The following is a 14,422-nucleotide window of genomic DNA, read 5'->3' on the forward strand; positions in this document are numbered from 1 at the left end:
TTCTACCTCCCTTTTAAGGGGAAATATTTTGCCCTTTTAATATTTCCTAAAATATTTCATTTTCTAGCAGAGGAGTGGGTTTTAACTTCTTACAGGACCTTAGAGGTCTTCTCGTCCAGGCCCCTATACTATTTCAGATAAGTCTATGTACTCAAGAGTTGTTTGGGGTTTTTTGTGCCGATTTTTAAAATCCACTCGAATTAAATCCAAAACTCCGAACCCTGCCGTCGTCCATCCATATGCACTACATTCGATCGGCTTCCTCCCCCCTTCCCCCAAGTGCCGTATCCACCCCTGGGACCTCTAACCACGAAAAGTCTCCTTCTCGAAAACACGGCGCTGGCCCTTTAAGAAAAACTTGCCCTCTTCTCTCTTTCTCTCCCGCCGCCACAACGTGCTTCGCTGTAACCCCGGAGCCAATCGGGTGGCAGGAGGGGCGGAGCGAATGGAACGCGGGAAGCCGGAGGAAAGGAGGGGGAGGAGCCGGGGGTGGGTGGTGGGGGGAAGCGGAGCTTGAATCGTTAAGCATTGTTTGAAGTTGAGCGTCGCGCGCGGGAAAAAAGAGAGCGAAGGCAGAAGGAGGAGGAGAAGCAGCAGCAGCCACGGTCGCCACTCAACCGCCGAGCGGAAGAAAGACGCCGCGGTCGATCGGCGGGGCGCGACTGCAGCAACAGCAGCAAGCCACCGTCGGACGGGCGGCCCCGGAGACTTTGCTCTCGCTTGGTTCTTTGCGGACCACCGCCTGTCTCCCTTTTGCTGCTTCTTAGTGCCGGCGAGGATCTCCGGGGCAAACTGGGACCCCTCCCCAGCCCGCCTCTCCCCCGATGGAGAACTTCCAGAAAGTGGAGAAGATCGGGGAAGGCACTTACGGCGTGGTCTACAAAGCCAAGAACAAAGTCACTGGCGAGGTGGTCGCGCTGAAAAAAATCCGCTTGGACACGTGAGTGAAAGACCTTTCCTCTCTCTTTCCTTCCCTCCATACAACACACACACACACACACACAACACACGGCGGGAAGAGGGATCGTTTCTCCACTTAGAGGAGAAAGCGCAGCCCCGGAGCCTCGCTTTGCTTTTGGGGAAGGAAGTCCCTAGCTTTGGGGCGGTGGTCCCAGGAGCAAAGGGTGCGGGAGAAACAAATAAAAATGGGGGACTCGTAATCTGGCAGCTCTGCAGCTCCTCCTCCTCCTTCGCCATTAATAAGGATGCCTTAGATCAGGGGGTCTCCAACTTTGGTAACTTTGTTTCCTGGTTGCTTTCTTGTACTCTGTGACTATCATTAAGTGTTGTACCTTATGTTTCTTGACGAATGTATCTTGTCTTTTTATGTACACTGAGAACATATGCACCAAAGACAAATTCCTTGTGTGTCCAATCACACTTGGCCAATAAAGAATTCTATTCTATTCAAGGCTTGGGGGACTTCAACTCCCAGAATTCCCCAGCCAGCTTTGCCAGCAAGGGTGCCTTATATCAGGGGGTTTCCTATCTTGGCAACTAAGCCTGGCGGAATTCTGGGAGTTGAAGTCCGCCAGGCTTAAAAGTTGCCATGGTTGGAGACCCCCTTGCCTTTTATTTGGGTTGGGTCAGAGGAAGGGAGGTTATCATTTCCTCTGTTCTTGATCCAAATGTTTCCGGAAAGTTTTTTATAAAGAGACGAGAGAGAGGAGCCGCGCAGCGTCTGGTCGCCTCAGCGGCTCCTCTTTTATCTCGCTTTTAATAAGGTGCTAATTTTACCTTGCTTGCAAAACGCTCCTTAGCCCCGAGCATTGAGCGAGGGCTCTTTCGCCACGTAGGTAGCTGGCGAAATGCGGATCGTCTGCAGGATGAGGGGAGCCCCCGGGCTGGGAGAGCTCTCCAGAAAGAGCGACGATGGAAGTTGGAATCGCTAGACAGCTTGCTTTACAAGTTCCTGTGATTATTGTAATTATTTCACGGCATGGCCGGCTGAGTTTGGAGCAAAGGTGAATCGAAAAATGTTCTTTCACGGGTTACAAGGATGCTGCTGACAGTAAGAGAATCTTATGTGACCCTCTGCCCACACTTAAAAGTGTCCTTTGCTATGAAAAGTAACTAGATGTCTCCTCTGTGTACTATAGAATACCCAGCTGATATTTTGGATTTGGTTAATAATGCCAGGTCTTGAGCAGAGATCTTCAAACTTGGCAACTTTAAGACTTGTGGAGTTCAACTCCCAGAAGGAGAATTCTGGGAGTTGAAGTCCACAAGTTTTAAAGTTGCCAAGTTTGGGGACCTCTGATCTTGAATAAGCCCTTTTCCCATTGTTTTGTTTGGGTGTGATTAAAATCATGAGTGCTGGCTTTGTTTACTAAACATCTCCCCCTTTTTTATTTATTTATTTATTCCTCCCCCTTCATGTTTTCTTCACACTAGTCCTGTGAGCAAGTGGAAATGATTTGGGGAATATTTATATTCTGTAGTTTCCCAAGTCTTGTCCCTGTAAAGCTGATAGTTAGATTAGAAGGCCAGTTTGATATGGGAACCCAGACATTAGAGGATACAAAATCAAATATACCAAATATTCATACAGGATAATTAAAGAAGTCCCAGCATATCCTGTTTAATCTGCATTACTAATGTATTATTCCACTTGTATTGAGTAATTGTCTTATTATGCACAATCTTTTTCATCTACAACTTCAGGCGCTTAGTTGTCTATCTCAGCATCTCAAGCAGTCAATTTAGTTAGCTAAATTCATTCTAGTTTCATCTCCTCTCCTTAATTTAATTGTTTTATTTGCTTTCAGGGAGACGGAAGGAGTTCCCAGTACTGCAATCAGAGAGATTTCACTCTTAAAGGAATTGAACCATCCCAACATAGTCAAGTAAGTGTGGAAAACAGGAGGAGATAATCTGGAGAATAATAAATAGAATGCTATTTTTGGTGGGCCTTCAGGCCATTTACCTGATGGTGGTTTGGTAAACAGTGGCCACTGTTCAATTTTCCAGCTAAATTGTTAGTAAACAGTGGCCACTGTTCAGTTCTGTCCAGTTAAATTGAGAGGAAGCATTTTTATGGGCTAATATCTGACAGCAACTGATCTGGGAAAAGTTGCTTTAAAGAAGGTTTTGCAGTAAACTGGAAGTTATACACTTCCATGTTCCTTATTTTATTTCTGCTAAATTTAGAAACATGGGCAACTTAAATATAATTTGTAGCCTTCTGGGCTAATAATAACATTGAACTTGCAAACACCTTTTTTGTGTGGTTTTCTCATCAACATCCAAAAGTTATTGTTTGTCTTTACTTCCTATCCCTTCCTTGACTCCCCAGATTGTTGGATGTGATCCACACTGAGAACAAACTCTATTTGGTTTTTGAGTTCTTGCATCAAGATCTAAAGAAATTCATGGATTCTTCTACTTCGATCAGTGGTGTAGAGTTACCTCTTATCAAGGTAAGCCATGCAGAGCATGTACGCAACCCCCCCCCCCAAACATAACTTAGTTCTGGGTTCACAGGTATACTGGGTACATTTCTTTTTACTTGACAAAAGAACTGCAGAAGTGCTGCAAGCCGAGGATTTTGAGGGAAGCTTTGAGTCTTAATTGGACATGCTCCTAAATATAGAAGGCCATACAGAGCTGCTTAATGAACAATGTGTGCAGTAAGATTGACTTCGCTCCTAAACACTCTTGAGTTGACTAAAATCTTATATAGACCTAAATGAAATTATACAGCTCTGCTGAATCTTCAAGGTATTTCCTTATTCTTTTAAAATGTAGTAAATCAAAGCACAAGACCCTCTACTTTAGGTTACCAAATGGGAGTTGGAGGCAGTAGTCCAGCAGTATAGCCGATCCTGGCTTGTCCTTAAGGCTTAAGGCAGGCAGACTATGACCTTATAGACCAATGATGGTTAACCTTTTCTGCACTGAGTGCCGAAACCGGAGCGTGTGTATGGGCATGCACCAAAGTGCTGGAACCCAGAAGAGAGGCCATAGATTCGCCATCACAGTTATAGTCTGGAGAGTCTGGTAGACATGGTTCTTCATAAAGTGGCAAACAAAATGTTGAAGTAGACATGCCCCTCAGGTCATTTGGACATGATCAGGGTCAAACCCAGTATGTCTTTGCCTAATCCCATCAGATCTAGATTGATCCTCCCTGCCCCAGACAACACCTTGCAATCTTATCAAACCAAAGGGGGAAAAAAGCTTCCACATCAGCCAAAGGCAATTGCAACAAAACTGTCAACATCCATCTCTCAGCTGATGATCTCAGCATTCCATATCTTTTACAATGGACCTTCTCAGCTATGCTGCCCTCTTCAATGACCCATTTTGCATAACAATATAACTCACCCTAGGTACCCTGATAAGGGCCTGCCTAGCTTCCCCAAACTGGCCACAGCCAATCAGATCTCAAGGGAGGCCTTAAAGCCTTCAACTTATAAAAATGTTTGCTTTTCTGTTGTTTTGCCATTCCTCTTTCTTATAACACAGGGACTCAAGGATCCTTTCAGTAAACATGTTCTTTTCAGTATTGTGATCTTTTCAGACTGAATCTGTTAAGACCATAGCATATTTGTTTTACTTACATCCCCATAGTTGTGAGATTTACATTCGGATGCTTGACCACTGATTTGTATTTAGGATGGCTGCAGTGTCCCTGAGTCCTGGATCACCTTTTGAGACCTAAATTTCTAATTTAACAATATACATTTTGGGGTCAATTGTGATCATAAGTTGAGGATTACCTGTACTGACTTAACGACTCGTGGATATGGTCAATCAAGGTTTTAGTAGAGAGGGGGTAGATTAGATTCCAACCATAATCACACCATGTTACCTGCAACATTCTCTACTATTGGTAAGGACAGTATGGTTAGTTTGGCCCAATAGGCTCCATACATAACCAAACTTAATTTTATTCTAAGCATGTTTATGTTTTTCCTAGAGCTACCTGTTCCAGCTGCTGCAGGGCCTTGCCTTTTGCCATTCCCATCGTGTCCTCCACCGAGATCTGAAACCACAGAACCTCCTCATCAATGCAGAAGGAGCAATAAAACTTGCTGACTTTGGGCTTGCACGTGCATTTGGCGTGCCAGTGAGAACCTACACGCATGAGGTGAGCAATTTGTTTTTCTCTACTTTGGCATTCTCTCTACTACACATCAGTAGTGGGTATCGGAGCCTGCCCAGAGCACCGGGTACCCTTCCGGTACACTGCTCCAGAGGGCCCATCCGAGTTCCTTACTGTGTTTTAAAACTTTCAACGCTTCCGCATGGCACGTACAGCGCCTGCGCAATGCTCTGCCGAGCAGCTGGAGCATCGCAGAGGCTTGCGGAAGCATCATTTGCAGCGACAACACATGTGGGCGACGCTGTGCTCGGAACCCACCACTGCTACACATATAGTCCTTGACACAGCAGCAATTGGGACTAGAATTCCCATCACTAAGCAATGTGATTGTAAAGCTCAGGAAAGGCACACAGGAATGCACAGGTTGGGGAGGGCACGCAAGGGAGGTGTGGCAAGGGGGTGCATGAGTGGCCAGTGCAAACCCGGGGGGGTGGGGGCTTACCCCAACAACTTGCAACATTTTTCTATCGTTGACTTTTTCGGGAAGATTGCAAATGGCAGTCACTTGATTGTGAGGTGCTGCAGCTAGTTGTTAAGTGCAAACTGGTTGTTGTGTGGATATTGTGATTACTGCAAGGGTGCTAGGATGGAAGGAAATATGAGGACTGCTCATACCATGTTTCCCCAAAAATAAAATCTGTCCTGAAACTAAAGCCTTGCCACATTTTTCGCATGGGCAAAAATATAAGCCCACCCCCAAAAATAAATCCCCTGGACAACCCCCCCACCTCCGGCCAGGCAGAGCACCGCTCACCAATATAGCAGTATCCTGAAGGTGCCAAGACGCAGGAGTGGGGGAGAGAAAGGCGCTGACATTGTCGCCTTAAGGATACCGCTAGGTTGGGGAATGGCATTCTGCCTGGCCGGAAGGGGTAAGTTGCCCAGCTCTCCCTGCAGCCGCAGCCGCCACTGCGCTCCGAGCATAACGTCTTCTCCGGTTCCAAACTTGGCTGCCGAGTCTTCCAGCAGCGGCCGCTCTAGGAGTGCACTCTATGGTTGTGGGCTGGCTGCTGGAAGACTCTGTAAGAGAGTCTTCTGGACAGAGAGTCTTCCAGCAGCCAGCCCACAACCATAGAGTGCACTCCTAGAGCGGCCACTGCTGGAAGACTCGGCAGCCAAGTTTGGAACCAGAGAAGACGTTATGCTCGGAGCGTGGTGGCTGCTGCTGCAGGGAGAGCTGGGCTGGGACATGTTGAGGCTAGGAGGCATGCCTGCTGGGGGCGGAACAGGTGCTTGCGCAACCCCCTTCTCCAGCCCGGCAGAGCTCCATGCATTGACTGGGGGTATCCCTAATGTGCCGAGCTGGAGAGCGGGCAGAGCACCACGCGGCTTGGTGCCTTAGGGATACCCACTAGGTCAGTGAATGGCGCTCTGCCTGGCTGGAGAGGGGGTTTGCCGGGCAGTTGCTTGTGAGCGTGGTCACCTCATGGCTGCTTTGCCCCTGAGGCTGTGCCCAGCTCTTCGGGAGCCAGTTTGCAAGGGAGCAGCCGCCCGGCAACCCCAAAACAATAAGCCCTCCCCTATAATAAGCCCAAGGCCATATTTTGTAAGTAAAAAGAAAATAAGATCCTGTCATATTTTCAGGGAAACACGGTAACCACCATTCGTTCAGCACCATCTTAACTTTGAATGGTCATAAGTCAAGGACTACCTGTAGTCTGTTTGATTGGTTGGTTGAAAAATGCTGGTTTTCACATTATAACAATATACAGTTGCTGGCTCTTCTCTCTCTTTTATATTGTGTATCAATCATGATTGATTGATTGATTTCAGGCCATCAAGGTGGGGTTCATATTTACGGACCTTCTCCTGACTATAGGGATGCTGCAACGGTCATAAGTGAAAAATGATCATTCGTAAGGGCCACTGTAACTTTGGATGGTCACTAAATAAACTGCTGTTAAGTCTTCTCTACTGAGCACACAGCTTTGGCAGGGGCACATAATGGACCGGTGAGGGAGGAAAGGGACAGCTGTCTAGCCAGTCAGATCAGCTAAATAAATGCTGGCGATCAATAGGTTGGCAGATATCATAGCCAGATAGCCCTTGTGTCCACTTTTTGGTTGATGATCAAAATTATCTACTCATATGATGGTTGTCAACCCCGAAGCTGACCTAACTGAATCCATTTTTGACCACTTCAGTGTTGCCACACTGGAACTAAGGGATAGGGAGAGGGGAATTGAGATAGAGGGAACATATAGCCAAAACAACATATTTTCTCTTGGGAACCAAGGACATTCCCACACCTAGTCGGAACAAGACGGAGTGATGCCACCTGGATGCCAGCCCATTCTGTGATTGGGCCATGTGACTGATTGTTTTGAGAAAGTGGGAAGACATTTACTTTGAATTGGGTGAAAATGGTGTGAGACCTTCAGAGTCAGTTTTCACCAGATATGTGACAATATGATAATTCCAAATAAAAGTATTCTTCGAGGATCTACATGCCTCAAGGGTCTTACTTGCTATGGATTTATTACTTGGAACCCTGACAATTGTTGCAGTTGGAGGCCACATAGTAAAGATCATTTGGCTCATTGTGACCTCATAAGAAGCACTACCTGGCTTTGTTTTCTGATATAAGGTAAAATTTGTTCATTTTAAAGATGCTTGGCTCTCTTACACAGCTAATAATCATTTAAAATACATGTGTTCTATTTTAAAACTGGGGTCTGGAGATGGACTTGCCGAACAAGACTTAAATGAAAGTTAGTGTCAACAATGATTAAATGAACTTGCTTTCTAGGTAAGGGGAAAGGAAAAAGTATTTCAGAAATCATTTCTGAGTTTGGCATCTCAGAGGTAATCTGTGAAATGATGCCGAGGATATTCTTGTGACCATATAAACTCATGTGACTAATGGCAATAAAACATATTCCTGTTTATTAAGCTCTGTGGTATGCAAATAGGATACAATAATTCAGGAATCCCCCCCCCCCCCCCCCAGCTTCTGAAACTTTTGGAGCTGCCTTAATTGGTGCCTCCGGCTTGAGGTCTCTTCCCTGGAGGGATCGAGAATTAAATCTGCCTTCTGTATGTGAGTCATGTGGTGAACTATTAAAAAGTGACTCCTGCCCATATAATAGCTTTTAATGTGAATTAATTTGGTGGTAATATATGATGCGTTTAGGGGGGGAAAATGGATAGGGTTCGTGATGCAAAGAACCGGATGAAAGTGTCCATTCCTGAATAGCTTATTTTAATTGTACATTCATTGTGGGTTTTATATTTCACACTAGGTGGTGACCCTTTGGTATCGAGCTCCAGAAATTCTCCTTGGCTGCAAATACTACTCAACAGCAGTGGACATATGGAGCCTTGGATGCATCTTTGCAGAGATGGTACGTATTTTGGAAATGACAGTGAGGGTGGAGCAGCAAGCTGGGCTTGAAAGGCATTTGATTGGCAGGAGCCAGAAAATGTGGCTTGTGATGTTAGGGTCGCGAGGTTATTGTACAAATGTAAGTAACTATGCCACTGCAGATTCAAATATTTGAAAAAGTTATTGCTCCTTAAGGAAAGCTTTATTGCTGAAAACACACACTCTTTCATTCTTGTGTGTGAAACATGAGTAGGTCAGCACAATGAAGGCCTGCTGACAGAATCAGTTGACTTCTGAGGACTGAATTGGGCTTTGGAGAGAACTACTTCCCTGCTAGGGGCAATTTGTGCTTCAAGGATGGAGAATTGGGTCATACATTGAGCATGTGCTGAGGGTTCATCATCTGCTGAATGATTGGAATGAAGGAATGAGCCAGATTCCTTCCGTCTCTTTTAATGATGGTCAGTATTAAACACATAAACCTTCTCCAAGTATCTTCATAAATCGGGCTTTTAGCTCAGTAGGAAGGGCCATCATGATGAAAATTACATTTTTTATATCCTGCTGTTTGCATAATATTTTTATAACTATATCAAATAGCCGATGGAAAAAAATCACCGAGTCATAAAAGGACAAGGTTGAAACGTTACACCAAAACAATTAAGCTAGCAAAGCCTACTATGTTGTGGTTCTGACATTTTGTTCTTCTGCCAAATAGTTAACCCGCAGAGCTCTCTTCCCTGGGGATTCTGAAATTGACCAGCTATTTCGCATCTTCCGTACACTGGGCACCCCGGATGAGACTGTGTGGCCAGGAGTCACCGCTATGCCTGATTATAAGTCCAGTTTTCCCAAATGGGCCCGGCAGGACTTTAGCAAAGTAGTGCCACCGTTGGATGAAGAAGGCAGAAAACTTCTAGCAGTAAGTTTTATGTAGTGGGAGAAGTGTTTTGAACTATAGCATGCGGTTATCATACTAAATTAAGAAAAGGTATAGTCACTTAAAAGTGTGTCTGAGTCAACCTTGAGCCGTGGTGGTGCAGTGGTTAGAGTGCAGTACTGCAGGCTATTTCTGCTGACTGACTGCAATTTAGAAGTTCAAATATCATCAGGCTAAATGTTGTCTCAGCCTCCCATCCTCCCAACGTGGGTAAAATGAGGACTCAGATTGTTGGGGGCAATAGGCTGACTCTAAACCACTTAGAGAGGGCTGTAAAGCGGTATATAAGTCTAAGCGCTATTGCTATCTGACAGCAACAGGCAATGCCAAATCAAAAGCATCCTTATTGATTTGTGTTCTATATAATGTTGGTATTTTTTATCAAATTCCTATTCAGAATTTGCTCTGCCAATATATTTTCTCCTCCTGTCCTGCTTTGAAATTGAATTCTTTCTCCCTGCTTAGTGCCAAGATTGAATCATGTCAGTGTAGAATTTTGTGAGCTCTGTGCATGCTTTATCCACCTGCAAGAAAAAATGGTTTGAGTCTTAGTTTTGAGTGTCCCGGCTGTTGTCACTCTCTGCTCACATTCCTTTAGGGAAAATCACATTTGTAGTTGCTAGATTTTGATTGTTGTCATTAACTTGACTAAGACTGTAACCCATAGTGCTAACTTGAGCAAGGTAGTTGAAGTGAGAGTTGGGAAGTTTAAACCACTTCAGCCCCTTCCAACATTTTGAGCACATTATAGTGCATAGGACTAATGAAACTTTGCACTCTTCTTCTTTCCCCTTTAGCTAATGCTGCATTATGATCCCAACAAGAGAATTTCGGCCAAGACTGCTCTCAATCACCCCTTCTTTCGAGATGTCACAAAAGCTTTGCCACACCTCCGCTTGTGAAATAGAACTGGAGCCAACAGAGTAACTGCAGTGCAGGCTCTGCAACATGCCTTTTCCTCGGGCAGCCCTGGTTGCTTGCACTTAACTTTTCAATTTAACCCTGGAGAGAACACTGGTGATCCAGTTGGGGCACAGCCTATACCTTTAGGATTTTATTCCTGAACTCACCGTTTAAAGCACTAAGCTGAGCTTGAGGATTCGCTGGTTCCAAGCTGCCTTGTGAAGAGAGAAGGGTCTCCAAAGCTATCAGCTCCAAGGATTCACCTTGCTTGAGAAAACACCCTTTTCATTCTTCACGTGTTTTATCTCCCCCATGAGTTCCATGCTTCCTTCTTGGTGGCTTCTTCAAACTTAGGCATTCTGTATTTGTTTATTCTCCAGCTCTTGACATCTTGGCACAAGTACGGTGTAGATGCTTCTCTTTTATGAGAGGGCTAAGGGACTTTGGCAACATATTTCGTGGCATTTTTCATCTGTGATGTTGGTCAGTTTAACCCACTTGATAAAATAATCCTGGAGGGAGGGGATTGCTGAAGTATGCCTTGATAATTATTCAAATGCTGACTGCATCACTAAGCTCTTTTTGACATCTGATATGCAGAGTGCTTTTTTTAAAGAAAAAAAACTTCAAAACAATTGCTCTTTCAGCGGGGAGATGGTCAAATCTTTATTCACCCAGTATTGTGTTATATTATATACCTGTTTCCTTATTCTGGGTCAGTTAGCTGATGGTCTTTCTGAGTTTGCAGCCAATTAATGCCTTATGTTTGGCAATTAATATTGTCTTCCTATCACAGTCGGGAAAATTTCAAATGTCAGTTCTGATGGGTTGGCCTGCCTTTAAGTAACGTATCTTGCAAATATAGATGCTTAAATTATATGTGAGCTTTGAAATGCATATCTAATTATTGTCTCTCCTATCTTCAGCCATACATCTTGAGGCAAATATAATCTTAAACTCAGCTATAGAATTCATATTAGCAATCTTTTCTGGCTTGGTCTGGGGAGCCGGAAATATCAATGTCTATATCTTTGTATCACCCTGTTTTAGAGGGGATAGGATTGATCTAGTTACACCAGTTGAATTTCATCTAAGTTCTGATTTTAAAAAAAAATAGTCTGAACAATAGCTAAACTAAAAATCATGATCGGTTTCTGGCCAATGCCATGTGGAGGTGAAGTATTGTCATAAATGTTTCATATTGAGAATTTTTTAAAACCACATAGATTTGCTAAGAACACTTTCCTATGGAATTCAGGTGATGTGAAGTACCTAAAACGTGTCTCTAGCATGCAGCAATAACGTAAATCTGATTTTGAAATAACTCCAAATTTCACACTTACTCGATTAGTTGTGTGATGCTTCTTAAATATGAGGCTTCGGTAAAGCCATCTGGTGTTTGTTTTCCTGAAATGCTTTTTTTTTTTTAATCAAAAGCATATATGTTAGGATAATGCTCATTTATTGTAGAAATGAAACATGTATTTTAAGATGGAGAGGACTGCACTTTCCTCAAGGGGGGAGGGGGAAGTACTCATTTATCCTGTCATAATTCTTACTATCTTCACTCATAGATGAAAAATCCATTGGTTCAGATATGGATGGAAACTTCGCTAAGAAAATTGGTTATTTCAGGACCTCTTGCATTAAAATGGACATTCTTACATGGCTCTGCTTACTGTAATAATACAGAAATATCAAGATGTTATTCATGTCACTATTCAAAAGCAATATTTGGAACTTTCCCTTCATTGTTGGACTGGAAATATATAAATATATATTTATACCGCTATTAGTTTTAAAAAAGATTTCTGAATTTGTTAGTCTAAGCACCTTGACATTTTTGTAATATAATCTTTTAAAGAAAATCATTTTGTTTTCTTATCTTTGTAAGACAAATGTTACTAAATACAGTATTGTGAAATCAGTTTCTAAATCATTAAATACTAGCAATTTTAAGGCATGGCTTCCTTTTCATCAAAGCAAAGATACTCCTCAGTTTTCATCAAATTCAAGGATTTGGGGGGATGAAATGTAAATGGTCTAGCAGTTAAAACCAACGTTTTGATTTCAGGATCTTTTTACAGACTTAGAAATGATTGCGGACCTCAAAAGGTTTTGGAGATATCTTATTTGAGCTCTAGAATTATTTTATTTCACTTTGCAACCCCTTGAAAGGGTCTTGAGAATCCAAGCTTCCCTTCACCTATGCCAGCATCTTAACCACAATACCACATTATTTCTCTGGTAAATTGTGTGAAATCATAGGGCAATCTGTTGTTTTAAGAGAAAAAAATTGTGTCAAATATTCCAATCACATGATCATCTTTGAGTTTGAAGGGTCCTTCCTTCTAAACAGCTACCACTAGCACAAAGCTTCACAACAGGTTTGCGGAAGTGAATCAGATCTCAAAAGATATCTATGGACCACAAAAAGGGAGGTATGAAAGCTTATTGGGAAAGAAAAAAAATCGTGTAAGTAGCATATAAATGAAGAACGTGCAATAGCATCATCCCAAGAATGGTGGTCCAACAAAAAATGCATAAAAACAATGCATGTTAACATCAAGAATCCTAGGGTAATCACAGGGGTCTGCAACTCACTCCTCTGTGACACCTGTAGTCACAATAAGGGACATTGAAGAAGAGTGCGCATAGAGATATTTAGGAGAAAACTTGCTCTCCAGAAAGCAGATTGCCATTCATACCAATCTTGTCAAAGAGTGTTTGAATGATCCAGCAGGCGGTTGGTTCTGAAGACTAAGCGTGGAAGATGTTGGTTTTCGAATGGAGAAAGCAAGCCACAGTGGGGCACGATAGTGGGATATTATGGCCTGGAGCTCCTTTGCATCCTTAGAACTTGGAAAGCTCACTAAGGGCTTCACAAAAGATTCCTGTTCAATCTTTGAAAGATTTTGAGAAGGGACAAAAAAAAATGAAAATCTGGCAGATTTGAAGGGATTAAAGAATTAGTTTGTGAAAAATAAAAGGAAGACATATAAAGTTGGTTAAAGGTTAAAATAAATACGTTATTCCTGATAATTGTTAGGGACTTTTGCTGGCCAAGTCTGAACAAAAGAGACTAAAGATTTGTCTATAGATACGAGTCATAGAAAAAAAGGACTGTTGGTTGTTTGGTTATTTGCTGTATGTCAGGATAAGATTGTTGACGCTGTTACTAAAATTGTTTATACCGGTATTTGTGATGAAGAGGGAATATTTCTTTTACTATTTTTTTCCTTTTTCCTTCTTTTATGCACTATTTTTTTAGTTTGCATTAGTACATAACTTTTTAGCTGTAACGTCCCATAGAATCATTTTAAAAAAGTTCCTCCGTCTTATTAGCTTTTCATTTTGACGTAGCAGAATCGGTGCTGCTGACCATTACCAAAAAAACGTAATAAGCCACAAAAAGGCTCTGTCTCATTCACAGGAAGGGGAAAAAGGGGCCCTTGATTTACCATTTCGCTCCCCGAAAGGCTTAGAAGCAGATTTTGCTCCACGTCCTACTGGCGCACCGACTTCGTTTCCTTTCGACCGTGGGGAAAGGATGAGCCCAGATGATGAAAACGGGGCCGGGGTCTCCCTAATACTTTCCTCCCTCCCGGCTGCTCCCAGGGATCTACCGTTGGGGCTACCCTGGCTTTTCAATAATGTTCGGAGGACTGATCGACCCGCCGCCTTCAAGGGCCATCTTGGCAACTTTTAAGACTTGTGGACTTCAACTCCCAGAATACCTCAGCCAGCTTTGCTGAGGAATTCTGGGGGTTGAAGTCCACAAGTCTTAAAGTTGCCAAGGTTAGAGACCCCTGTTCCAGCCCGTCTTTTCTGCGGCGCAGAACCTCCCGGCTGGACGACTCTTGTGAGCATTACGCACGTCCCGCTGAGAAGCAGCGAACCTGCGACCTCAGCAACGACACTTCCGGGGTTCGAGCCGACTCGGCTCTGGCCACGCCCCCCACATGATTTCCCGTTCCTAGAACTCCACCTCGCCCGGCTCCCAATGCGGGGGAGGTCAAGGTTCACAGGACTCCCGGAAGTAACATTTTTTTCCTCCTTGTTGGCGAGCTCTCTGATTGGGCAAAGAAAGTTCGGCGCACGTCTACCTACCTTCTCGTCAATTCGGCCTCTCGCTAGGCGGTATGAA

The 14,422-nt window shown here is 43.6% G+C and overlaps 1 protein-coding gene across 2 annotated transcripts; it reads left to right on the top strand.

Annotated features, from left to right (window-relative positions):
• Nucleotides 1-504: 504 nt before the first annotated feature.
• On the top strand, nt 505-12,234 carry CDK2 (cyclin dependent kinase 2). 2 transcript variants are annotated; one of them, XM_032212070.1, is made up of 7 exons: nt 505-940; nt 2,769-2,846; nt 3,296-3,419; nt 4,922-5,092; nt 8,350-8,451; nt 9,151-9,354; nt 10,170-12,234. In XM_032212070.1, exons 1-7 carry the CDS (start codon nt 825-827, stop codon nt 10,272-10,274), a joined length of 900 nt encoding a protein of 299 aa, XP_032067961.1. In that variant the 5' UTR covers nt 505-824; the 3' UTR covers nt 10,275-12,234. The 2 variants fall into 2 exon arrangements, with proteins under 2 accessions (XP_032067961.1, XP_032067963.1); XM_032212072.1 differs by lacking the exon at nt 505-940 and adding an exon at nt 1,807-1,964.
• The last annotated feature ends 2,188 nt before the right edge of the window (nt 12,235-14,422 follow it).

Source organism: Thamnophis elegans, chromosome 2 (assembly GCF_009769535.1).
Source record: "Thamnophis elegans isolate rThaEle1 chromosome 2, rThaEle1.pri, whole genome shotgun sequence".
NCBI lineage: Eukaryota > Metazoa > Chordata > Lepidosauria > Squamata > Colubridae > Thamnophis > Thamnophis elegans.

Coding starts and splice junctions, on each gene's coding strand:
- CDK2 (XM_032212070.1), top strand. CDS start 825: ATGGAGAACTTCCAGAAAGTGGAGAAGATCGGGGAAGGCACTTACGGC. Junction 941..2,768: donor AAAAAAATCCGCTTGGACAC/GTGAGTGAAAGA, acceptor ATTTGCTTTCAG/GGAGACGGAAGGAGTTCCCA. Junction 3,420..4,921: donor TAGAGTTACCTCTTATCAAG/GTAAGCCATGCA, acceptor TGTTTTTCCTAG/AGCTACCTGTTCCAGCTGCT.